Consider the following 25,381-nt stretch of genomic DNA (forward strand, 5'->3'; position numbering starts at 1 on the left):
AGTATTTTCTTGAGTTCCAAAAATTTTAACATGTAGTTCATACTCATAGGAGGCTAACACATCTGGTTTCATGATTTTTGAAGCTTGCATGAATTAATTATGAAATTTTCGAGCTATCAGCACAAAAGGAAAAGCTTGATAAACAATAACTCCGGAGTCTCTGGAGAATTTCTCGGAGTCTCCAAACTTATCCGGACTATCCGAAAAAGTCTACGGACTCTCCGGATATGCGGACACTCCGGAGAAATATCCGGACACTCCGGGCCTTGCGCAGAAAGAAATTTCGAGGGGTAACTTTGGTTGATTCGATTCCAACCCAAAGAGCAAGGTTTTGCATTGGCTTACTCACTAACCTATCAACTCGATTCCTAACTCAATTCTCACCCAAATTCTCTAATTTAGCTCCAAGCTCAAGAACTCAAGAACTTCACAACCCTAACTCCAAATTTGAAATCCCTCCATCCAAAATGCGGGTTCTTGCCATGGATGCCTAGGAGACTCACCCAAAATGCTCTGCCGAGCTTGGGGACCGGTCGTTGAAGGAAGAAAACTCGGGAAGAGGAAGAACGCCGGTGTTCCTTGTGCTTCAACTATGAACACCAAAAGACATCAAAACCGGCTCGAATCCTTAGGGAAAATGAAAATAAGTTGGAGTGATGGATAGCTTACGAGCTAGTGATCGCGTAAACACCACATGCACACCTCGACTTCACTTCTAGAGAGAGAAAACTGAGGAGAAGTGAGAGAGGGAGCTTGAGAGGGAGAGAGAGCACGGTGGGGAGAGAGAGTGAGCTGGGAGAGTGAGGGAGAGGGGGTGGGTGGCTGCCCAAAGGGGTGGTTGGCCCACATGTGGGGCCCACATGTTAGTGAAAAGGGTCCATTTTAACTGTGAATTATATTCTTTTCTCTCCCGAAATTCTTTCTCATCCAAATGACGCAATTCTAAGTGCTCTAATGTTCCAAAATAAAAGTGTTCAATATTTAAGCATGATGCTTAATGACGCGCGCTTAGGCTTAATTTCATAATTACGATTTCGGGACATGACAAACCTCCCCCCACCCTTAAAAGAATCTCGTCCCGAGATTCGGTACGAGTCAGGGAAGAGTACGATGAATCTAGGAGCCACACTGTAAGGAGATACTATGCTGTGAGAAATGGAAATTAATACCCTACTCATAGGTTGGAGAAGAACTCAGGGTAATTAGCACGAAGCTGATCTTCACGTTCCCACGTCGCTTCTTCTTTGGAGTGATTACTCCATTGAACCTTGAGAAACTTAGTTGAGTGAAGTCGAGTCTTACGTTCCGCTTCATCCACGGCGCGGATTGGATGCTCGCGATAAGAAAGATCCGGTTGCAAATTTTAGTTTGCAACTTCAATGACCTCGGTTGGGACTCGAAGGCACTTCTTCAATTGTGAAACATGGAACACGTTATGGATCGCGGAGAGGGATGGAGGCAAGTCCAACTGATATGCCACCTCTCCATGCCGAGCAACAATTTGAAATGGTCTCACGTATCAGGGTGCTAGCTTCCCTCTGACTTGAAAGCGACGAACCCCTTTGAGTGGAGATACCTGGAGGTACACAAAATCTCCAATTTCAAACACAAGTTCTCTCCGGTGGCGATTTGCATAGCTCTTTTGTCACGATTGTGCCGTGAGGAGACACTTCCGAATAGTCAGAACATGCTCTTCTGCCTCTTTAACTAAACCTGGGCCTAGAAAAGCCCATTCGCGGGATTCAGACTAATTCAACGGTGTTCAGCATCTTCAGCCATAGAGAGCTTCAAATGGCAACATTTCAATACTTGCTTGATAGCTGTTATTGTACGAGAATTCTGCAAATAGCAAGTAAATCTCTCACTTCTTCCCATATGTGAGAACACAAGCCCGTAGCATGTCTTCGAGGATTTGGTTTACTTGTTCAGTCTGATCATCGATCTGAGGGTGGTATGCAGTGCTGTGGAAGAGCTCAGTTCCCATAGCTTCATGGAGTCTCCTCCAGAACTGAGAAGTGAACTGAGTGCCTCGATCGAAAATGATCTTCTTTGGAATCCCATGGAGGCAAACAATCCGAGTGAGATACAACTCTACATATTGCTTGACTGAATACATGGTCTTGACAGGAAGAAAATGAGCAGACTTTGTTAATTGGTCCACAATGACCCAAATCGAGTCATAGCTTTGAGAAGTCCTCAGCAATCTGTTAATAAAATCCATGCCGATTTTCTCCCACTTTCAGGAGGGGATGGGTAAAGGTTGGAACATACCAGCCGGCTTGAGATGCTCGGCCTTGACTCTTCGACAGATATCACACTTAACAACATATCGAGTGATTTCTCGCTTCATGCGAGTCCACCAAAAATGTTGCTTGAGGTCTTGATACATTTTTGTGCTTCCTGGATGGATGCACAACAAATAGTCATGAGCTTCATCCAGAGTTTTCTTCCTCAATGTCTTAATCTTCGGAACCACTAACTGGTTCCCAAACCACAAAACACCTTGACCATCCTCAGAGAAACACTTGGCCTTGCCTTCCTTCATTTTGTCTCGGATTCAGGCCATGCCCTTATCACCTTCCTGAGCTTACTTGATTTCATCCAGAAAGGTGGACTTGATCTCCAGGTTAGCAAGAAAACCATTCGGAACCATTTCAAGTCTAAGCCGACGGAATTCATCACAAAGTGTGACATTCCCGGGCTTGACCACAAGGCAATTGTATCGAGCCTTCCGGCTTAAGGCATCGGAGACCACATTCACCTTGCCGGGATGATAATGAACTTCTAGCTCATAGTCTTTGATCAATTTGAGTCATTTTCATTGCCTCATGTTCAGATCTGCCTAAGTGAAAATGTATTTAAGACTTTTGTGATCCGTATAAATACGGCACAGATTTCCTAGCAAATAGTGGCACCAGATCTTCAGAGCGTGCACAACTGCCGCAAGCTCTAAGTCATGAGTTGGATAGTTCTCTTCATGATGCTTCAACTGACGTGAGGCGTAAGCCACAACTCTGCCCTCTTGCATAAAGACACATCCGAGGCTTATGCGGGAAGCATCGCAATAGAGGTCGAAACCCTTACCCACATCAAGCTGAGCGAGAATGAGAGCGGTCGTGAGCAGTTTCTTCAAAGTCTAGAAAGCTGACTTGCATTCACTCGACTACTCAAACACACTTCCTTGCTTCAATAGCCCAGTCATTGGCTTGGCAATCTTGGAGAAATTCTCGATGAACCGGCGGTAATAGCCCGCAGGTCCGAGAAAACTCTGGATATCGGTGATATTCTTGGGCTGCACCCATTTTAGCACATCATGTACCTTGCTCGGGTCAACTGTGACACCATTTTCAGACAATACATGTCCCAGAAAAGCGACTTCCTTGAGCCAAAACTCGCATTTGCTGAACTTGGCATATAGTTGGTGATCTCGAAGGCGGCCAAGAACCACACGGAGGTGTTCTGCATGTTCTTCCTCAGTCTTGGAGTATATAAGAATGTCGTCGATGAAAACCACGTCAAGCTTGTCAAGTTCCTCCATGAACACAGTGTTCATCAAATACATGAAGAACACCCTAGCATTCGTCAAGCCAAAGGACATGACGGTAAACTCATAGAGCCTGTAACGAGTCGAGAAAGCTGTCTTTGGAATATCCTCTGGTCAGACCTTGATTTGATGATAGCCCAGTCTCAAGTAAATCTTTGAGAAAACCCAGGCACCGATCAACTGATCAAACAGAATATCGATCATAAGAAGCGGATACTTATTCTTGACCGTGACCACATTCAGTGGACAGTAATCAACACACATCCGCAGGGTACCATCCTTCTTCTTCATAAAGAGTGCCGAGCATCCCCAATGTGAGGATCTCAGACATATAAACCCCTTCTCTAGCAACTCCTTTAGCTGCTTCTTCAGTTCTGCCAATTCCTTTGGTGGCATCTTGTAGTACCTCTTCGAAATTGGGGCCGTTCCGGGAAAAAGATCAATCCAGAATTTCACTGCTGGGTCGGGTGGCATCCCTGGCAACTCATCTGGAAAGATGTCAGGAAATTCACACACCGCTGGGATATTCATGAGATCTGTGGTGGTGACGACCTTCAGGGCATAAACACAAGGATCAACGTCCTCAAGCTTCAAATGAACTCGGGTGCCGGATAGACCATTAAGGGTGATAGTCCGCTAAGCACAATCCATGACTGCCTTATTCTTGGTGAGCCAATTTATTCTCAAAATGATGTCTATCCCTTTGGAGGCCATCACTAACAAATTTACTCCGAAGGATGTATCATTGACGACAACTGATGCTCTAGGCACACAGTGACTAATCAAAATGTTGACTCCGGATGCATATACGAGATAGGGTGTGGAGGTGGCGCTAACTTTCAGCCCGTGCCGCCGTGTATAACTCATCGCTATGAAACAGTGAGAAGCCTCAGAATAAAAAAGAATGACCGTAGGAATGATGATAGAATTAAAACTCATAAGCGGTGGTGTGGCGTGCTCGTGAACTCCATCAGCGGTGGTGTGGCGTGCTCGGCCAGGCTTGAGGACATGCAAAGCCATGGAGGCTTGATGAACGGATGGAGGGGGTAGTGGTGGCCATGGAGCAGTCACCGTGGCACCCGGCTTTAGATGAGGGCAATCCTGTGCATAATGCCCGACACACCCATAATTGTAGCACGGGCCGCCGGCCCACCCGTCACACTTGCTTGAGATACGACGGGTCTTGGAGGGTGTCCCTGCGGAGTTGAGAAGGATGGACGCCGCACCATCCACATCGGCCGTGGAGGAGTCGAGGTCGACATGTGAGATAGTGGAGGCTAAATCTCCATACGCGCATGTTGAGAACTCCCGCCCACGGAAGGCGACGGGACCCTCTTGCGCTTCTTCTCCTCCTAGTGGTTCTTCAACTTGAACTCCACCGTGAGAGAGATGCTCACCAACTTGTTAAAGTCGGTGAACTCATGAGCCGAGAGGCGATATTCCATCTAGGAATTAAGGCCGTTCACAAAGCGGTATTGCTTCCGCTCGTCGGTGTTGACCTCATCCTGAGCATATTGTGCAAAGTGATTGAACACTTGCACGTACTCCATCACCGATTTGCCTCCTTGCTTGAGGTCCATAAACTCCCACATCTTGATCTCCATGAGGCCTTTAGGAATGTGAAAGTCACGGAATGCCTGGTGGAACTCCGCCCAAGACACCCGGTGATTGGTGGAGTACATGGCCAAGAAGTTGGACCACCACGCGCCCGCCACGCCTTGGAGTTGATGGCGGCACAGAGTGCCTTCTTGTGGTCTTCGCATCGAAGCAAAGCGAGCTTCTACTCGATAGTCCAGAGCTAATGGTCGGTATCCAGAGGATCCTCAGCCCACGTGAAGGTGGGCGGTTGAGTCCTAAGGAAGTCCACAAAGTCATCTCGGAGCCCGGCTCCACCTCCTCCATGAGGGCCAAGTTGCGCATGAGATCCTCGAGTAGCATCGTCTGAGCCTTACGGTTCTGCTCAATCTGCATGAGCACTTTCGCCATATTCGGTGGTGGAGGCGGCGGAGGGTTGCTCTCATTCGAGGCCTAAGGAAGGTCTCCGAGATCTCGATGGGTTCTCATCCTGTTTTGGCGATAAGACGAAAAAAAGAATGGTCAAACTTCGACATAGCATATTAGCGTCAGCCGGATACCAATCCCAAGTGACGCACACTAAGGCATCACACATTAACGAAAAATGCACTTCAAATGTGTGGAGAGTCCGCAAAAATTTGCGGAGTGTCCGCACAAATGTGGAATGTCCGCAAAATCTCCAGAGTCTCCGCACTTCTGCGGAGGATCCGCAAAAATGTGCTCAGTGTCCGCAGTTTGGCAAAAATTTCAAACTTAGATCTTGACAAGTAAAAATGCATGCTCAAGGGTATGGTGCGAAATGAACAATGGAACATGAAAGTATGCTCGATCCTTATCTTTGCGTTTCTTTCCCGAATGCATCTCCAGAAAGTCGCTCATCGACAAAGTCACTTCCAAACTTCCCACTTGGAAAGCTAGGCTCATCTCCAGAATCGGGCGTGTTACCCTTGTCAGGGTTGTGCTCTCCTCCTCCTCGCTGCATACGTTGATGTCCATAGTTGTTGCACCGTGGGTACTCAAGGAAGTCGACAAGTTTCGCAAGGGCTTCTTATGGATAAGTGATCGCATGGTTTCCAGGGGTCGCAGTACCATCGCTTGGCAAAGAGTATGCAAACCGACGCTATACGGCGGCCTGGGCATTGCCAACCTGCAGTTTGCCGGCATCGCCTTGCGCCTAAGATGGCTCTGGTTACAGAGAAGTGATCCTTCGAGACCATGGGCTGCACTACCTTTACATCATGAGCATGCTGCCTCCGCTCTCTTCGACGCTTCGGTCACCTTTCATATCGGTGATGGAAAATCAACTTTGTTCTAGAGAGACGCCTAGATCGATGGCCGCTCCATCCGATCCTTGGCGCCTGACCTTCTAGACCTTGTTTCCCCTTCCTGTCTCAACCGAAGATTAGTCAGCGAGGCTCTGCTTAATCGATGTTGGGTTTGGGATATCACCGGCCCTCTCACCTCTACTGCATTCTCACAGTACCTTCAGCTGTGGTCTGCGCTCCAGCACTTCAATCTCACTGAAGATCATGATCGAGTGGTCTGGCGATGGAATTCTTCAGGCGTTTATACAGCCAGATCAACATATAATCTCTTATTTCTAGGTTCTACCCGTTTCGCAAGGGTTGACCTCTTATGGAGAACTTGGGTGCCTTCCAAAGTAAAGTTCTTTGGTTGGTTATGTCTCCACGATCGCGTGTGGACTACTGCTCGAAGGAAGAGGCACGGTTTGCAGCCGAATGATTCGTGCACGCATTGCTTGCAAACCCCAGAGACTACAAACCACCTTCTTCTCCACTGTGTGCTGTCAAGGGAGGTATGGTGGCGAGTGCTTGGCACTTCCCCCTCTGAACACTTCTCGTTTCTCGACTGGTGGTCGAATCTTCATGATAGGGTGGCAGGTCACCTCCGCAAAGGCCTAGACTCCCTCCTCACAGCTGATTACTCCTTTTTTTCATTTTAAAGAGTGGCATCCTATGTCCACTATCTCCTCCTCACCGCTTGGCGCATTTGGCTCTCGCGTAACGACAGCGTTTTCAACAACCGCTAAATCTCTTCCGATGCCTTAGTGACCAACATTAGGGAGGAAGCAGCTCGTTGGTGCGATGCCGGGGCCAAGAACCTGGCTGCGCTTTTGGAGAGGCTAAGCACGTTTGGCTCCGTCGTTTAAATCCGTGTTCTTCTGTTTCTAACAATGGTTGATGCATTCTGTGATAGTTTATTATGATCCCTTTGTAAAGACCGGCTTACGGTCGCCGTGTAAACATTATCTTCTTTCTTAATTCAAAGATACGGAGCTCTCCTGCATATTCGAGAAAGAAAAAAAATTATATGAAACTTACCATTGGGAAGACATGAGAAGGCTCAGGAAGCTAATGAAAGAGTGGGGAACAAAAAAAGATATGGGTGTTACATGCATCCATGAATTTGGAGTGGAAGACATTAGGCATGAAAGTTCAAAGGAGATACATGCGGCAGTTGACCAGTTGTCATATCATTTGGTTTCTCTGCATGTCTTGGCTGTGCAACCAGAAGAACTATTTGAAGAGTGAAACGATCTCTTTGGGATTCTTGGCAGGGTCAATTAGAAGCTCAGAAGCTACAGAAGCAGGCTCTATACAAAACGAAGATGAATGATGTGCTTTGCCTGCACAAGCTAATATTCATTGTCAAGTTCCCTCTGTTGAAAGCCTGAAGGTAGGTAATGTTGACAGCACATTTCTGAAAGTGCATCCAGATTCATCTAATCCATGGATAAAATAACTGTAGACACTCAATTTAAGGTACAAATTCAACTTATATAGAAAATAACGCAAATCACAGCTTATTCTTTGTCCTTTGGCATAACCTTCATTTAGCTTGCTAATTAGTTTGATTTATTGCTTTCTGTAGATGTCATTGTTCGCGGGGCAATCCGCTCAGCCAACCATACAGATAATTGGTGGTTGTATTACGTCCACAAATTCAGTAGTCGCTGTCTTGTGTGATGTTTCAACAATATCTGGAGAAACATCTTCGAAATGGAAAAAAAAGCGATATCAGAAACAACGAATTCATCAAAGATTAATAAGGAAGCATTTTGATCAGCAACTGGTATGAATCTAAACTATTATCTTTTCTGGAGACTGACCTGTCTACTGACATGTGTATTTCTTGTTATTTTAGCTCACGACCAGTTTGATTGCGCCATGGTGATGTATTTTTTTTTTCTTCATATTTTGACCTTTTTTGAAAATATTTTCTGAAAATGAACCAGCGGCAAAACTATTTTCAGTTTTAACCCGAGGATCCACGTCATGACCGATGGCTGGCGCGAACACGGTCAACATCTGTTCCATCGGCTGTGGCGCCGTCAAAACCATTCCCAGTATTGACCCTCGGGGTCCGCGCCACAACCGATGGCGTTAATGTTGGCCGTGTTCACACCAGTCTCTAGGGGTTAAAACTGAAAATAGTTTTACAGTAGGTTTGTTTTTAAAAAATGTTTTCAAAAAGAGTCAAAATATGAAAAAAAAAAAACACCATGGTGATCATTAGTTTGAGACTCCATTTCTCAACCGACCTAAGGATAGTATTGACACCTTTGGTTGGTTGAACAGCCGCAAGATGGGATCGATCCATGCCCACATTAATCTGCTCGTGATGCTTGCCACATGCTTTCTTAATGGTGCAGCTTGTTACACTATAGCACATCAGTTAAGTAGGGGCCTGCACTTTGCCGCTGCCCGGTTGAACGCAATGCAAGGTGACCATGTGTTGTGTGCTGTCGCAGTTAAAGGAGTTTTTTTTAAAAATAATAGTAGTTTTTGAAAAATTGTAAAAATAATAGTTAAATTTATAAAATTGTAAAAATAGGTACATGTCGGTACGCGAAATGCCGACATGTATCTAGTTGGCATTTCGTGTGCCGACATATTACGTGGCAGTGAGTCTGGGACCTGTTGGCACGCGAGCAGTGAGTCTGGCGGCTATAGGTATTCCGTATACCGACAGGTTCTATGTCTCGTAGACGATATTAAAAAATAATCATAACTTTTTGATATAATCTCGGATGTAGATGATCTTTATATGAAAATTGTGACCCTTGATGAGATCTACATCTTTTTAGTTGAACACTTTTCCATCTGAATCATTTTAGATGCCCAAAAGGTGGCTACAAGTTACAGATCTAATTTTTTAATCTGAAATTTATAACCACTTTTTGTGCATCTAAACGGACTCAAATGAAAAGGTGTTCAACTATAAAGTTATAGATCTCATAGAGAACCATAATTTTCATCTAAAGATCGTCTTCATCCAAGTTAATATCAAAAAGTTATGGATTTTTCTTTAAATATCGTCTGCGGTACCTAAGACCTGGCGGCATGCGGAATGCCAACAGACCTCTCGGCTCACGACCACGTAGGATGTCGGTATGTGGAGTGCCGATATGTACTAATCGGCATACCGCATGCCAACTAGAGACTTATCAGTATTTCGCGTGTCGACAGGTCTTACAATTTTGTAAATTCAACTATTATTTTTACAATTTTAAAAAATACTATTATTAAAAAAATCGCAGTTAAGCGCCGAAAAGTTTTCAGTTGCCACTGGCACACCACGCACATTATTGGCCATCGAGAGTTCGAGAGTCCAGGGAGCCCACTTCACCTTCTCATCGATCTGGATTAGTAGCTTACTGGTTGGCACGCTTTTGCTGTTGCAAGTAGATGGCGAGATGCTTTGGTTCTGAGTTCTGACTAATGGGAAATTGGGAATACATAGATGCTTTTGGAACTTGCTTTATTCTTCTTTTTTCTTTAGAAAGCATGAGAACTGCTTTTTTTCTTTTGAGTTATGATATCGAATAAAGCATGTTCCGAAAGCTTGCTTATGGTGACTTGCATTGGGCCTTACTTTAGGAATTAAAAAGGAAGACAAAGTACCTACCAGAATGATGAAGATTTCATTTTGTTTGTCAAGGATGCCAGAATGATGATTATTTCATCATATTTGGCAAGGATGACCTATATGATCACAAGAGAGAGGAAGAATAAACCAGTAGACAGATCTATACTAGCTTATAATTTGCAAGAGTGGAAGATGTGGCCCCTCCCCATTTGTTTGTAGATTCTGATGATGCAAACATATCTAATACCTTTTCCGACCATGAGCACAATTGTTCACTGAGCAAAAGAAGCTACGATCTGCAAGTCCAGGTAACAAAGCTTCGATTGACATAACCCGCAAATGACTGTTTTGTAACATGGTAAATTTCTTAGACATGTCAGGATGCCTCCCACGGTGCATCTAACGGACAATTTGACACCATTTGATATTCCATACCGTACTCACAATATGCAGAAGCCAACTACTGAATCCATGGTTTGTACAGCCTGCAAGTGCAGGATCAGGATAATTAAGCCCCATTGCCCATGCCCCACGTCTTAAATTAAACCACGGCCTCGCTGGATCTGTACCAACCAAATGAATCAATGATATATAATCACCGAGACAAGGTTGTTAATGGTGGTTCTTGTCGAAAGGGATTTGACAACCATCAAGCATTCAAAGGTGTACAAATCCAGAGAAGTTGGTTAGTGTGGCTCTTGACAGAAGCAAGCAACAAGAACTAGGGCTCATCAATTACAAGTGGCTAAGAATCTTAATCCTTGGAACACTTATAACAAGTGTCGGAATTCGACTTGGATTCGGAGTGTCCGATTTGGCAAAAAAAATTGAACACTGCTCTTCAGGGAACACCGTAAGTAACTGGAATATGAATCTGATCAGTACCATTGAAACACCACTTCTTCTACAAACCAAGTTGGGAAAACATGAGTATGGATTGTCACTGTAATTTCTACAAGCAATGCAATGGCTGTTGTCAACTGTATGTCTGCTCAGGCTCAGGGAAACAACAAATCTGCGCAGAAAGAACAACAAACTGCAGAAGAGAGGGAGAAAGAAGACTGAAAGTAAGCAGCAATTACAGGGGCAACACGGCCATGGATTTCAGCCTGCAGGACATGGAGTCGGCCTCCGCCACTGCATTTTTTCGGCCAACCCGGCTCCATTTCTGCTCGGTGTCGGAAACCCGGTAGGCCGTCACGAAATCAAGGACCTTGCCGAAGATCCTGAACATCTCCACGGCGTAGACCCTGTCCTGGCCGACGGCAAACGCCGCATTGGGATCCATCGGCGCGTCGGGGTGCGCCGACGCCTCAGTCCACTGGAGTGAGCTGAGGTCAAGCTCAAATAGCTTCCGGACCACCTTTTCCCTCCGGTTAACCTGCCCGTGGCGGTCGCACCAGGACACACAGAGCATGAAGAGACGAGACGCGCAGCACACCAGCGTTGGGGCGTAGTCCCGGAGCCGTGGAGGCAGGCGGGACGTCTGGATGACAACCCAGAAGCCCTTGTCCAGATGGTACGCGACGAGCGTGTCAGACTCGCAGCACACATAGAGCATCCGCCCACAGACGGCGCCGGAGCAAGCCAGCCCGACGTCGGTGGGGAACCCAGCAATTTCAACCCACTTGTCGATCACCGGATTGTATATCTCCCCAGACACCAGTGGTTGATCCCAATGCCCACGCCCGCCGACGGCGATGAGGGCGAACCTTGGCTCAGCTCTCACCTCCTCTTGTCGGGCAAATTTGCCATGAGACGAAGCGAGCTCCATTGAATCAGTGTTCTCGTTCAGCATGTCTTTGAGACGGAGGCGCCGGAGGGAAAGCCGGTGTGGGTCCTCGTACACAACCGAGGTCCCTCCCAAGCGAGACTTGCCACCAGCTTTGGCGCGTCGGACATGCGTCTCGGCGCGAGCGTGGAGAATGCTGCAACTGGCAGACATCTCAAACACCCCAAGCACCGGCCGAGACCGTGCGGTCCGCATCGGGGCCGCCTTCCGCCACGAGCTGGTGAGAGGGCTGAACACCAGGACTCCCTTGTGGGTCTTCACCTTGCTGCCCTCCGAGCCGCCGGACCGGCCACCGACGACGTAGAGCTCGTCCCCGACGCCGGCGACGGAGAACAAGAACCTCCCCTTCAGTCCGCCTGCCCCGACCCGGCGCCACCGGTGCGCGGCCACGTCGAGCGCGTGCACGGCCGGGGCAGGGGCGGCACCCCACCCGACATCCCCCTCGACCCCGAACAAGAACAGCCACGGCGTTCGGTGCGGACCCTCCTCGCAGCGCATCTGCAGGAACTGCGGGGCGAGGGTCAGATCCCTCCACCGCCTGCACACACACCGCGCGGCCAGGAGCGAGGCCAGCGGCAGCCGGCACAGCACCATCTCCATCACGTCGTCCGGGAGGACTGACAGGGTCACCGCGGTCTCCATCACCGCCACCACCACATCCCCACCACGTCCCGACGGCCGATGCGGCGCGGCGGGGCCCCCCTTCTTCCAGGAGAAGCACTGCACCGCGGCGTCCTCCTCCACATCCTCCTCGGCTCCCGGAGGGCGCCGGCGTGGGGCCGCGGCGGCAGAGTCCATCTCGTCGCAGGCGCAGACGCGGCACCCACCGGCGCCAAGGGGAAACCTGATGCAGCTCCTCCGGCGGCGATGGCCATCTCGCTCGCCCCGCTTCGCGTCGGGAGCACCGTCCGCCGCCTCGGCGCGCAGCAGGGAGGAGAGGCTGTTGCTGCCAGATCTCTGGAGAGCTCTAGGCATCGGCGCGGCTCAAGCGAGTGTAATTCGTTAGGTGGAGAAGAAGTGGTGCGAGGATGGGAGCGTGGGGGCGTGGAGGTGGAGAAGAATGCCGCGGAGGAGGATGCCAAGAAGCTTGGCGAGGGAGGAGATAGAGAGCATCGCGCTGGGTGGGGGCGTGAACGTGGGATTGTTGCGACGATGGTGGTTGGAGTAGGAGTTGGGGAAAGTGGACGAGGTCGAGAGCCGACGAGCAGGTGTGTGGGCGCGGGTGACGCACGGATGGACAGGAGGACGCTACCGGAGAGTCGTTGAGATGGAAACGGATACTACCGGTATTGTCTTTTTTACGGTGTTGCTGATCTCGAGTCTGTGGCCAATCATTTCTCTGTATAGTCTCTGACAAATAGTCCTCAGGGAATGAATATTTTGTTTTACAACGTGGATTATAACGGTCGATGAAATATGTACCGTAGTTCTTTGTTATACTAAAGTTTGTTTGGGTGCTAACCATATATTACCATAAAATTCAGTGATGGATCCAAATTCAAACCAGGAGGGCTGATTTCTAAGCATAAAAATTTTCACCTCTCAATGGAGATGGGCAGATCAGGTGCTACTGCTACAGTGCTACCGACTAACTCAACGACTCACCACCCAACAGAGAAGAGTAGATCAGTAGAGCAAGGCCTCATTGGTTAGTGCCTCGACGGGTCACTGCTCGGCATTCATTGCCATCGGTTGTCGCTGGGTTCTCCACTCTCCATCTCTAGGTGACCAGGTCGGATGGCCTTGCTAGTGGGGCGATGGGATCTGTTGACGGGGTTAACCCATGATAGGATGCGATGGACTGTGTTTTACCCTAAATAATAGGCTACTGAATATTTAAGCCTAAACGTAATGGGCTGTGAAGGAGGGGATATCCAAGATATTGGGCCCATTTAGCAAGCCACCGGTTATTTTAAAGGCCAACATATTGAATTGTGTTTGGTAATTTCTGCTAAAAAAAGAAGGGGGCCGACTATATCACTCGACTGAAATCAAGGGGGGCCTTCAGTCGATGCACTAGGGCTATCCATTCTCCATCCAATGGCCTTGTGCGGTTCTTCTTCCTCTGGCCGCTCTCTTCTCCGACGCGACATCTTTCGATACGAGCTCATCGCGACGCCCCCCCATCTCTCGCTCATCGTAGACAGGTCAGCCCCCGCCACGCTAACCCATCAGCACATGTAACACCCTAATTTTTAAGTTTTGAAATAGTAAAAAATATATTCTTTTTTTAGTTGAGGCCGTTAATCTTTGTCTCAATACCCTAGGTGTAAATTTATTTTCTAAATTAAAGAAGTAATTTGGGCTATATTTATTTTAATGTGTTGCATTCATGCCGAGTAGAAGCACTAGAGTTTTATTGAGTGAATTTTTTTTTGAAACATCGAGGTGCTCTGTTTAGATTTTTGGCAAAGTTTGAAATTGATTCCATAAAAGAAAAATCCCTTTTTCTTTCCTCGGGCCGAATCTCCTTCCCTTTTTCTTTTTTTTCTTCCTTTTTCTTGTGGCCCACTCTCCTTCCTTTTCGGGTTGAGCCCGTTTTCCCCCTCTTCTCACCCTGCCTTCCGCCTAGGCCGTGTGCGCGCCTGGCCAAGTTCTTGGTCCATTCGACCGCGCCCCAGCCAAAGCGTTTCCCTGTTGCTTCACGCTCGTGCCCTTTTCCTCCGCGCGTCGCGCCGCCCATCTCCGATTCGGACACCATCACCGTGAATCCGATCCGGACGCCAACTATGCCACTGCCTCCTTCGTTGGCCCCACGAGCCGCCCACCTATAAATATAGGGGCCTTCGCTCCCTGTTTTTTACATCTCCTCAAAACCCTAGCCCTAGCGCGCCGCCACTGAGATCCTAGCCGTCGCCGCCATTACCTCATGTGGCCGAGCTCACCGCCCGCTGCTCTCACCGCCTTCCTGTCGCATCCGAGACAAGATCTGGCACCACACGCTCGTGAGGAATCGATTTTGCCACCCCTCATCGACTCTCTGCCGCCGGAAAGCCCTCTTCGCTGATGCCCGTGAGCCGTCGCTAGGCCAACCCGCTGCCTCTCCGGTCTTCGAGATCACCTAGGTGAGTTCATTGCCCTTCTGTGATGCCTTTTCACCGCTCGTCCTTGTCACCGATGAGCCAGAGCTCAAGTCCGACGAGACTCTGACCGTACGTCGCCATGCCCAAGCTCCTTCGTCATCTCGGTTCAAGCTACCAGCTGGCTAACCCCCTCCCCCAACCCTCAGCCGTTGGATCTAGAGGACACGGTCAAGATTATATCTAAATATACCCCTTCGCTACCCAATCTAAAGCCGCTATATGTCCACATGATCTTAGTCAGCCACAATGCCGACGTGGCATCCTTGTCATTAGCCACATCAACCGATGCGTCGATGTGTCAAACCACATCAGCATAGCCTTTTCCTAGTCGGCCGGATTTGTTTTTAATTTAGGAAAATTGGCAATTTTGCACTTTAGCCTCTAAACTTTTCTGTATTTTCCAAACAGCCATATCGTTTTACAGTTTAGCCCCTAAATTATTCCATAAGTACAAAATGGTCCCTCTATTTTACAAAAGGCCCCTAAACTTTCTGTTTTATTCAAAATAGGTCATTTTATTTTTCAAAATTAACCCTAAACTTGTTTTTAGCGTAACTTTCCCGTTTTAGCTCTGATTTAGATGATTTTCGCGCTCTCGCGTTCGTAGCAGCATGTACTATCTTTTAGTGCCTTTACATAGATGTTAGCTATTGTTTAGTGTATTATTCTTAGATAGTTTTATTGTTCTTTTTAGTGTGCATTGAGAGTAGATGAGGAGCAGTTCGAGAATGTTCAGGATCAAGTTTTTGAAGAGTCTGAGCAGCAAGTTGGAAGAGACAAGTATCCTTGAACATTCTGATTCTAGTTTTTCAAATATGCATGTTGTTAATTCTAAATCCCATCTACTTATAGTATCATGTTCCATATACCTCTTGTCGTCCTAGTTGTCAGTAGTGGTTATATTAGGTAGCTTATGCTTAGCTTTACATAAGGGTATGGTTGGGTTGTTGGTTAAATATGACTAATGATCTATGCAACTATGAGTTGAAAATACTGGTAATTGTGTAGCAACTTGGAACATATGGATATTGAGCAGAAGGTTAGATGATAATGGTGCGGGAATGCATAGGTGTGTGGAAGCACTATAGTTGGTGGTAGTGTCTACTCATTATTCTAAGGACCGGTTCATGGAACGAGTAACTCTGATTAACAGTTCAACCACGAGGCTTATATGGGTACGACTTGATCAATTAATTAGCATATCCTTAACATAGTATAAGCCAATTGTGGTGTAGAAATATGAGGAACCGACCAAATAGTATTCTAATTAATCACCAGGACAATCATTTGCTCAATCACGACCACAATGATTAACCAGAATACCATCCCGGTAGTCTCGACATGTGTTTTGTGCCTAAGATCGAAACGCATGCCTTTCTAACAAATAACATCCTAACAAAGCTTAAGAAAGAGCAAGTAATTAAATTATATTACAAGTTCGTAAGCATTTAATCATTTACAATGATTTACATCAAAAGGGATCTAGGGGGATAAAGAAACAGATTACCTCTTAACTAAACTAGAAATTACACAGCGAAAAATTAACATCTATCAACACCCAAAAGCTAGGTGAAGTCATATGCTCTTAGGCTCCACCTAAAAGCATGCCACACGACTAGTTTACACTACTCATTCCCGCCACCTATATCAGTGGGCGTGAAGTAGCCAAACACGAACTCCTACTCACTGGTAGAACCTAAAAGAGCAGCCTGAGTATGAAGTTACTCGCAAGACTTAATCCATAATGGGTATATATAATATCCCGACTCTAAGGATTATGCATTTAAGTCATTAGTAAGGAGTAGACTACAAGGTTAAGTAAATTCATATGCGTAATCAACCTAGACTTCTATGTGTGAGAATTTATACTTAACTCAAGGCACATCTACCCTTCAACATCAACCTGCACATAATTATAAAAAGAACCATCTCCTATAATCAATAAACATGAACAACCAAACCAATCAACCCAAATCTGGAAACTCTACGACCGACACAGATGGACAGAAGCATGCTTATAACCAAAAGAGCGGTAATTAAAATTATTCAACTTTACCCACATGACCTAAGTCTATCCTCTTGCCGCCCCCCCCCCCCCCCCCGAGACAACCTTCCTCGTATTCGGAATTACCCACTTGCACATACCCCTATGGCATCAGGGTTACCGCGAGCGTGTCCCAGACACCTTTGGCTCCCCATCATCTTGCTTCTCCTTTTATTTTTCTTACATGTTATAGAGCCGCAAGGCAAGTATCAGCATGATTTATAATACTCAGCTCATTCGTCCATTATCCGAATATATGGTTGTACAAAAAGTGCTAAAGCCAATGACACCGATGGACGGTGCTTAAACGATATAAGCACGAAGTAGAAGAGCACCACCACCACTGCCATTGCTCACCATTGTCTCGGTGGTGGGAGATGACATGTCACAAGATTAAAAGTCCTTAAATAAGCATTAGAAGTTCCTTAAAAAACTGAACATAATTTCCCTTCAAAGGCAAAAGTGCAGCATGATGTGCAACCTCATCTGAAAGTGTATAGTAGCTGTAGAAGGGAAAGAAATTCTACTAAAACATGTACATATATGATTTATCAGAACTATTTATTTATATTGATATTTATGCTAGAGCGGCAGATGAAAAACCATAGAATATATGACAGAATCAATATATAGATAAATATCACGTGGGAGTGATGAACGGTAGATAGACTCTTTGTGCGTAAAGACGTTGCATTTCCCTTGCAGATTATAGACACGGGGTACACTTGTGTTGTGTAGGCAATAGGTAAATTGTGCAGCGTGTCCTTGGGTCCCTGCAGATGTACACGATTCGGCACTTTGATTCCCTGATGTGCTGAGGCAGCAGGGAGTAGGGCTGGTGCGTGGAAGGCAAGCGCGGAGAAGGCAGCGGCGTTGTTGTCGTCGGCGAGCACGGAGCCCAGCTCGAGGAACTTGCCGTTGTTGTATAAGGTCTCCACTTCTTTTTCTGAGACCGATCACCATCTTTTCTCCCCACCCTTCCTTTTGTTGAGCTGGATCATTGAGCACCGCCATGTCCCACAAATGCAACCACGCCTGGTGACTTCAAGACAGAATGGACATGAAGGTCGTCGACCACGTCGTCAGCGCGATCGCGGCAACGAGGTAAGTCCAGAGAAAGATCACGGAGCATTCCTATTGTCCAACGTCAAACAGCTGAGCCATAGTTCCTGAACCAGAGCTCAAAGATGGTTAGCTTTGCTGGCAACCCAAGCAGACGTCTCTGTAAAAAGTTTCCACACAGAATAGAACGGCATTGGTTTCAGAGCTTCAGTGCTTACCAATGTTCATTTCAGGAGGCAGGGCGAACTGCACCATCAGCACATAGCGGTACAGCGGGTCGTGAGGCAGGAACACGACTCCATACGCGGCATGAACCACGGCGATCCCGATCACGAAGCGTATGCAGACGACTGCGATGCCGACCGTACGCTTGAGATTCGACCTCCGCAGCCCTGCGTGCGTGTCCAGAGTGATTAATTTCAGTAAATATCCAGGATGACTCACTGAAACTGCTAAGATTCTGACCAGTATATATAACACCCACTTGCGTCAGGTTTCCACCTAGGATGAGGGCGATGCAAGGTATCGTGCCATCGCTGCAAGAGAAACAAATTGTGAGCCACATTTGATTTGAATAAACACTGAAAATGTGCTGCAGGCTGGCTGCAGTCTGCAGTATGTGCTTACCCCATTAGTTGGAGGGAATTGTTAGAAAACGTGTTAGTTCAGATTAGTTTCGGTTAGTTAGCCACGTTCGCGGTGATCAAGTCATGGTGACCGCATCTCTCGTTTCTGTTAGCTGACATGCAGGCACGTCCCTGTTGAACTGGATCACAGATCCTGTAACGATGTAATCTTCCTTTGATTGATATAAATAGAATACGATCCCAAGAGGATCAGTGCGTTTTGGCAAACTCTTTTATGGTACCCAGAGCCAACAGATCCTCCATCCACGCTCTGCTATGCTCGGCAGTCCGCAATCATCGATCTCCGGCAGTTCATCCGCCACAGCAATCCACCTCAACTCCATGCCTACGCCCTCGATCAATCATGTGATCAACGTCAAACTCACGCAGGAAAACTACCTGTTATGGTCGATGCAGATCCTGCCATCTAAGAAGCCAAAGCCTCGTCGGCCATGTCGACGGCTCCTTGCCGGCGCCCAGCCAGACCGTCATGGTCACACCGTCTGAAGAAACCGGCGGCCGCAGGATCATCGTCAATCCGGAGTACACCAGCTGGTACCACCAGGATTAGCTCATCCTCAGCTTCATCAACTCCTCCCTCAGCGAGGACGTCCTCGCCAACATGGTGGGAATCACCACCGCTCACGATGCGTGGACCACTCTGGAGAAGATGTTCGCGTCAAGCTCGCGAGCACGGGCTATGCAGATCCGCATGCAACTCGCCACCATCCAGAAGAAGGACCTCAGCATCGCCGACTACTTCCGCAAGGTGAAACGGCTCGGCGACACCCTCGCCGCCATCGGCAAGCGGATCGAAGACGAGGAACTCATCTCGTACATGTTGCGCGGCCTCGGCCCCGACTACGACTCACTAGTGACAAGCATCACCACGCGCGCCGACACGTACACCATTAGCGACGTCTACGCACATATGCTTGACTATGAGATGAGGCAAGAACACAACAACACTATTATTCAGGTGTCTTCAGTTAACAATGTTAACAGGAATGCCATCCGTGGTGGTGGCAATACAAGCCGGAACGGCCATGGACGAGGCCGAGGCAGTGCTGGACGCAACCAAGGTGGACGTTCCAATCAGCCACCTGCAAGAACGCACAACAACAAGTCCAGCAACAATGACCCCCTCTGCCAGATCTGCCACAAGCCCAATCACGATGCACTGCAGTGCTGGCATCGCTTCGACCAGTCATATCAGGCTGACGACCATGTCAAGCAAGCGGCGGCCATTACCAATGGGTACTCCGTCGACCCCAATTGGTACGTCGACACCGGAGCTACAGATCATATCACCAACGACCTCGAGCGGCTTACCACCAGGGACCGCTACACTGGAGGAGATCAAGTCCAAGTAGCAAATGGAGCAGGTTTGTCTATTTCTCATGTTGGTCATTCATCCATTGCTGGTTTAATTCGACCTCTTCATCTGAACCACATCTTGCATGCACCTAAAATCAATAAGCACTTAATTTCAGTCCGCAAATTAGCCTCTGATAATGATGCCATTGTTGAATTTCATCCCAACACTTTCTTTGTTAAGGATCGAGCCACGAAGAATCTGCTCCTCAAAGGCAAGTGTAGGAACGGACTCTACGTCTTGCCGAACAACAGCCAAGCATTGTTGTCCACCACAATATCTCAAGAACAATGGCATCGAAGACTTGGGCATCCAGCATCACCTATTACTCTTAGAATTCTGCAAGACAATAATATAGCTGTAGACACCAAGATTTCTCCTTCCTTGATCTGTAATGCATGTCAACTAGGAAAATCACATCAGCTGCCTTTTAGTTCCTCACAACATGTATCCACTGCTCCTCTACAGTTAGTCCATACTGATGTTTGGGGACCTGCTCTCCCATCAGTCAATAATTCAAGATACTATGTTTCTTTCATTGATGATTATAGCAGATATGTGTGGACTTATTTTCTGAGGTGTAAGTCTGATGTTGAGGCTGTATTCCTTCAATTTCAGAAGCATGTCGAACACATGCTCAGTTCTAAAATTCGATCAGTTCAGTCCGATTGGGGAGGAGAGTATCAGCACTTGCATAAATATTTCCAAGCCACTGGCATAGATCATCGCATATCGTGCCCACACACTCACCAGCAAAACGGGTTGGCAGAGAGAAAACATAGGCATCTTGTTGAAACTGGACTTGCTCTCCTTGCCCAAGCTCAAATGCCGCTTCGGTTCTGGGACGAAGCGTTTAACACGGCCTGTTACCTGATAAACAGGATGCCCAGTCGTACAATCGAGCATGATACTCCCCTGCACAAACTCTTTGGCACACGTCCTAATTATTCTAGGTTGCGTGTGTTCGGTTGTGCATGCTGGCCCAACCCGCGCGCCTACAATGAGAGGAAGTTGAATTTCAGAACCAAGATGTGTGTCTTTCTAGGCTACAGCTCCACACACAAGGGTTAAAAGTGTTTTGATCGCACTACTGGCCGGGTTTACATTTCTTGAGACGTAGTGTTTGATGAATCTATCTTTCCCTTCACAGATCACACACCTCAAACTTCTCTGACACCACAAACTGCTCATCATCCCACCATTCTGCCTGTGCTAGCCAAAGCCACCCAGTACACTGAAAATTCCCTCATCATTCCTCAATCCAATGAAACCTTGAGCCCAACTGAACCAGCAGTAGATTATATCAACATGATTAATAGCCAATCTAATCCTGCTACTGACAATGATCTGTCCAGTACTAGTTTGTCTCCTGCAGGTATTTCAGCTAACAGGTCTGATGATCCAGATTCAAGTGTTTCGGCGAATAGCCCATCTCCACCACCTGACACTAGTAGATAGCACCCAATGAGGACAAGGCTTCGTAACAATATTGTGCAACCCAAGGAGTTTACTGATGGAACTGTCAGATATTCAGAGAATGCACGTGGATTTGCCTGTTCAGTACCTGACGGAATTCCGGCAAGAGCATTGTCTGCTGTCACAGAGCCGTGCAATCTTCAAGAGGCAATGGCAAGTTCAGAATGGAGAAAGGCAATGGATGTTGAGTACTCTGCACTGTTGAAGAATGACACTTGGGAGCTAGTACCCTCCAAGAAAGGGATTAATCTCATTGACAGCAGGTGGGTTTACAAGGTGAAAAGAAAAGGTGATGGTTCAGTAGAAAGGCTCAAAGCAAGGCTGGTAGCCAAGGGATATAAGCAGAGGTATGGTGTGGATTATTTTGATACATACTGTCCAGTAGTTAAACCTGCCACAATTCGAATTATCCTGTCACTAGCAGTATCTCAAGGCTGGAGCATGAGACAAATAGATATTCAAAATGCATTCTTGCATGGGGTTCTTCAGGAAGAGGTGTACATGAAGCAGCCTCCAGGTTATGCTGATCCTAGTAAGCCATCAAACTACATTTGTCGATTGAGGAAAGCACTTTATGGGCTGAAACAAGCACCAAGGGCATGGCATTCTCGATTGACCAATAAACTACAGGAGTTGGGATTCAGTTCTTCAGTAGCTGATGCCTCCCTTTTTATATTCAGACAAGGTGGAGTAACAATTTATATATTGATCTATGTTGATGACATCATCATTGTAAGTTCATCTAGTGCAGATACTGACAAACTGATTCAGAACCTAATGGCTGACTTTGCCGTCAAGGATTTGGGGCCTCTTGAATACTTTCTGGGAATTGAGGTCAAGCAAGAGAAAGATGGGATTTTCCTCTCCCAGAAACGCTATGCTCTTGACCTGCTGAAGAAAGCCAACATGGACAAGTGCAAAGTCATCTCCACACCAATGAGTGCCACTGAAAAGTTATTCAGAGATCAGGGGAAACTACTGACAGGAGAAGAACAATTCAAGTATAGAAGCATAGTTGGTGGCCTACAGTATTTAACCATGACACAACCTGATTTGGCTTTTGCAGTGAATCGAGTATGTCAGTATGTTCAGTCCCCAACTGATGCACATTGGGCTGTTGTAAAAAGAATTCTTCGATTTGTCAAGGGAACAGTAGACTATGGTCTGAAAATTCAGAAGTCTACAAATACAATGTTGTCTGGCTTCTCTGATGCCGACTGGGCTGGGTGCCTTGATGATCGACGATCCACAAGTGGTTTTGCAGTTTTTCTAGGGACGAACCTGGTGTCATGGAGCTCTAGAAAACAGGCAACAGTCTCGAGATCAAGTACAGAGGCTGAATACAAAGCAATTGCGAATGTCACTGCAGAAATGATATGGGTTCAGTCACTGCTGAAGAAACTTGGAATATTTCAACATAAACCACCTCGACTTTGGTGTGACAATCTCGGAGCTACCTATCTAACAACCAATCCCATGTTTCATGCAAGAATGAAGCATATTGAAGTCGATTTTCACTTCGTACGAGAGCAGGTAGCTCACAAAGCAATGGAGGTCAGGTTCATTTCGTCAGAAGATCAACTTGCAGATGTCTTCACGAAACCCCTCTCGAGGGCACCCTTCACCAACAATTGTCGCAATCTCAACGTCTGCGCTTCTCGTTGTGATTGAGGGAGGCTGTTAGAAAACGTGTTAGTTCAGATTAGTTTCGGTTAGTTAGCCACATTCGCGGTGATCAAGTCATGGTGACCGCATCTCTCGTTTCTGTTAGCTGACATGCAGGCACGTCCCTGTTGAACCGGATCACAGATCCTGTAACGATGTAATCCTCCTTTGATTGATATAAATAGAATACGATCCCAAGAGGATCAGTGCGTTTTGGCAAACTCTTTTAGGAATCTTGTATGACTTTGAGAGTAGCCCCGTCGCCGATGATTAGGGATTTCAACCATGGGACTAGACCAACAGCAAACCCAATTATCTGACCAAAAAAGAAGGTAGCATCACATAATATCAGATTTAGTGCAGTCTTGTGCTATTGTGAAGTGAGAAGTAGTGAAAGGCTGAGAGATGATACGATGACAAAAGTAGTGACTAGTTAGGCAAGAACGTACTGCAGATATTGTTGGAGGTGCCATCAGCTCCTCGATAAACTGGTGTACCGCATCCTTCATATTTGTCCAGAATCCTTTCTCCCCAACCTGGCTTTCGCAGGACAAGAGAGGGGCCTCCTGCATTTCTGACAAGTCAGTTTCTCCGAAGACGTCAATAGTAACAAATTATTGTCGCCTATGGATACAGTGGACAGTTTCTGAACTTACCATTTGGTTTTCCTCCCAGTGTTCACCAGGCTTAACTGAGGTCGGAAGAGGTGCCTCCTCGTCAGTGCAGGCAGCTGCACCATCTTCTTTGGCTTGCTCCGCGTCTTGCGAAGAATGCTCTTCGTCGCTGTCGGCTGGGCACTGAATGCTTTTAGACTGCATCTTGTGATACAATTTGCCCGCCTTCTGCATGAGGCTGTATGTATGCATCCATATGAAAAGGCCACCAAGCTGCAGAATACAGAGTAAAACAGCTCATTCAGACAACAGAACAACTAGCCTGTTCCGTCAGGCAAGATGATGCAGAGATATTTTCTTACAGCCATGGACAACGACGAGTAGGAGAGCCCGCGTGAGCGGCAAATGCTCCGATCCTTCCCAAACGGGTTCCCGTCTTCATCGCAGACAGCCGGAACAACGATCAAGAGCAAGTTTCCAAGATTTCCTGCATTTGACAGTAGAGGTCACTGCTAGTATCAGCATCAGTGAAGTAACAAGTAAGTATATACTCTATAAAAGGGCAGGAAATGAAACATAAAACCGCTGAGGAAACTGAACCTGCTGAGCAGAAGGCAATGATCAAGCCCCTGAAGTGCTGTGGTGGCTTCAAGATGTTGCATGCTATCCAACCTAGAATGCCACCAACCATAAATGTGATTGCGATATTAACTGGCATAAACCACCTTCAGAATACAAAGCTTGTGTTAGGGGCAGGGCACTCAAGTTACAGGCTAGCAAAAGTGCAGACTTGTAGTTACTGTGTTCTATCGTTGCTTTCCTCTAGACTCTGAAAACATGTCAATTATACTTACCAAGAAATGACGTCGGCAAGCGTGACATCTTCGCCAGGCTAGCGAACATCAGAGATGGGGTGAAGACAGTAAAAACAACCTGTCAGAAATTTAAGTAATTAGGTTTTGATAAAATCCAGTTAATTTTGAAAAGTTCTGTCATCATTAGAGCTCACCTTATTCATATCCCTTCGAGCGCTTGTCGTCAGAACATTGCTGTAACCAGAGGCAAGGTAGGCTCCAATGACACCTATGAGCAGGACCTGGATGATTGGCATAGAAGCCACAAGAAACAATGACAAGAAACCCATCCTTTTCTGATGTATGATCAAGCTTTTGTTTATGTCTGCCTTCTTGATCTGCTTGCTTGCTCTATGATGCCAAAGGACGATTTGAGCCGTCCCTTATTTATATGACAAGGGATTATCCAAATTCTGTACTAGATGTTTCACACGGTAGTATAATTAAACAATTGAGTACAAGTGTAGATGATAAGATGAACCGGAAGAGAGAGAAAGTATAATCCTACTTTCTAGAAAATGCTAGTTGAAATTTGAAAAGAACAGCTCCATATCGCTTGGATTGTCTTGTCAATCCACGCGTGGTGAAGTCGTGATGCACCTCGCTAGCTAGTTATGAGAAATCATGCCAATAATGACAGGAACAAGTTAACATGTTTCGTTTTCAAAAATTAAATGCAAAGGAAGAATTTATATATATAGAGAGAGGGATAAATAGCAGAGAAAATAAACGTCCATCCAAACTTTGAAGCCGCAAATTTCCATGCACGTCAAGAGCTTAA

General features: G+C 46.7%; 1 protein-coding gene and 1 pseudogene across 1 annotated transcript; both read right to left on the reverse strand.

Annotated features, from left to right (window-relative positions):
- Positions 1-10,867: 10,867 nt before the first annotated feature.
- On the reverse strand, positions 10,868-13,055 carry LOC133902111 (F-box/kelch-repeat protein At5g42350-like). Its single transcript, XM_062343693.1, has one exon. It carries the CDS (start codon positions 12,774-12,776, stop codon positions 11,088-11,090), a length of 1,689 nt encoding a protein of 562 aa, XP_062199677.1. The 5' UTR covers positions 12,777-13,055; the 3' UTR covers positions 10,868-11,087.
- A 4,509-nt stretch (positions 13,056-17,564) lies between these two features.
- Positions 17,565-25,176, reverse strand: LOC133902031 (protein PIN-LIKES 7-like; annotated as a pseudogene).
- Positions 25,177-25,381: the final 205 nt, after the last annotated feature.

This window comes from Phragmites australis, chromosome 20, assembly GCF_958298935.1.
Source record: "Phragmites australis chromosome 20, lpPhrAust1.1, whole genome shotgun sequence".
Classification (NCBI taxonomy): domain Eukaryota; kingdom Viridiplantae; phylum Streptophyta; class Magnoliopsida; order Poales; family Poaceae; genus Phragmites; species Phragmites australis.

Bases quoted from the DNA above. Each gene is read 5' to 3' on its own strand.
- LOC133902111 (XM_062343693.1), bottom strand. From the start codon at position 12,776: ATGCCTAGAGCTCTCCAGAGATCTGGCAGCAACAGCCTCTCCTCCCTG.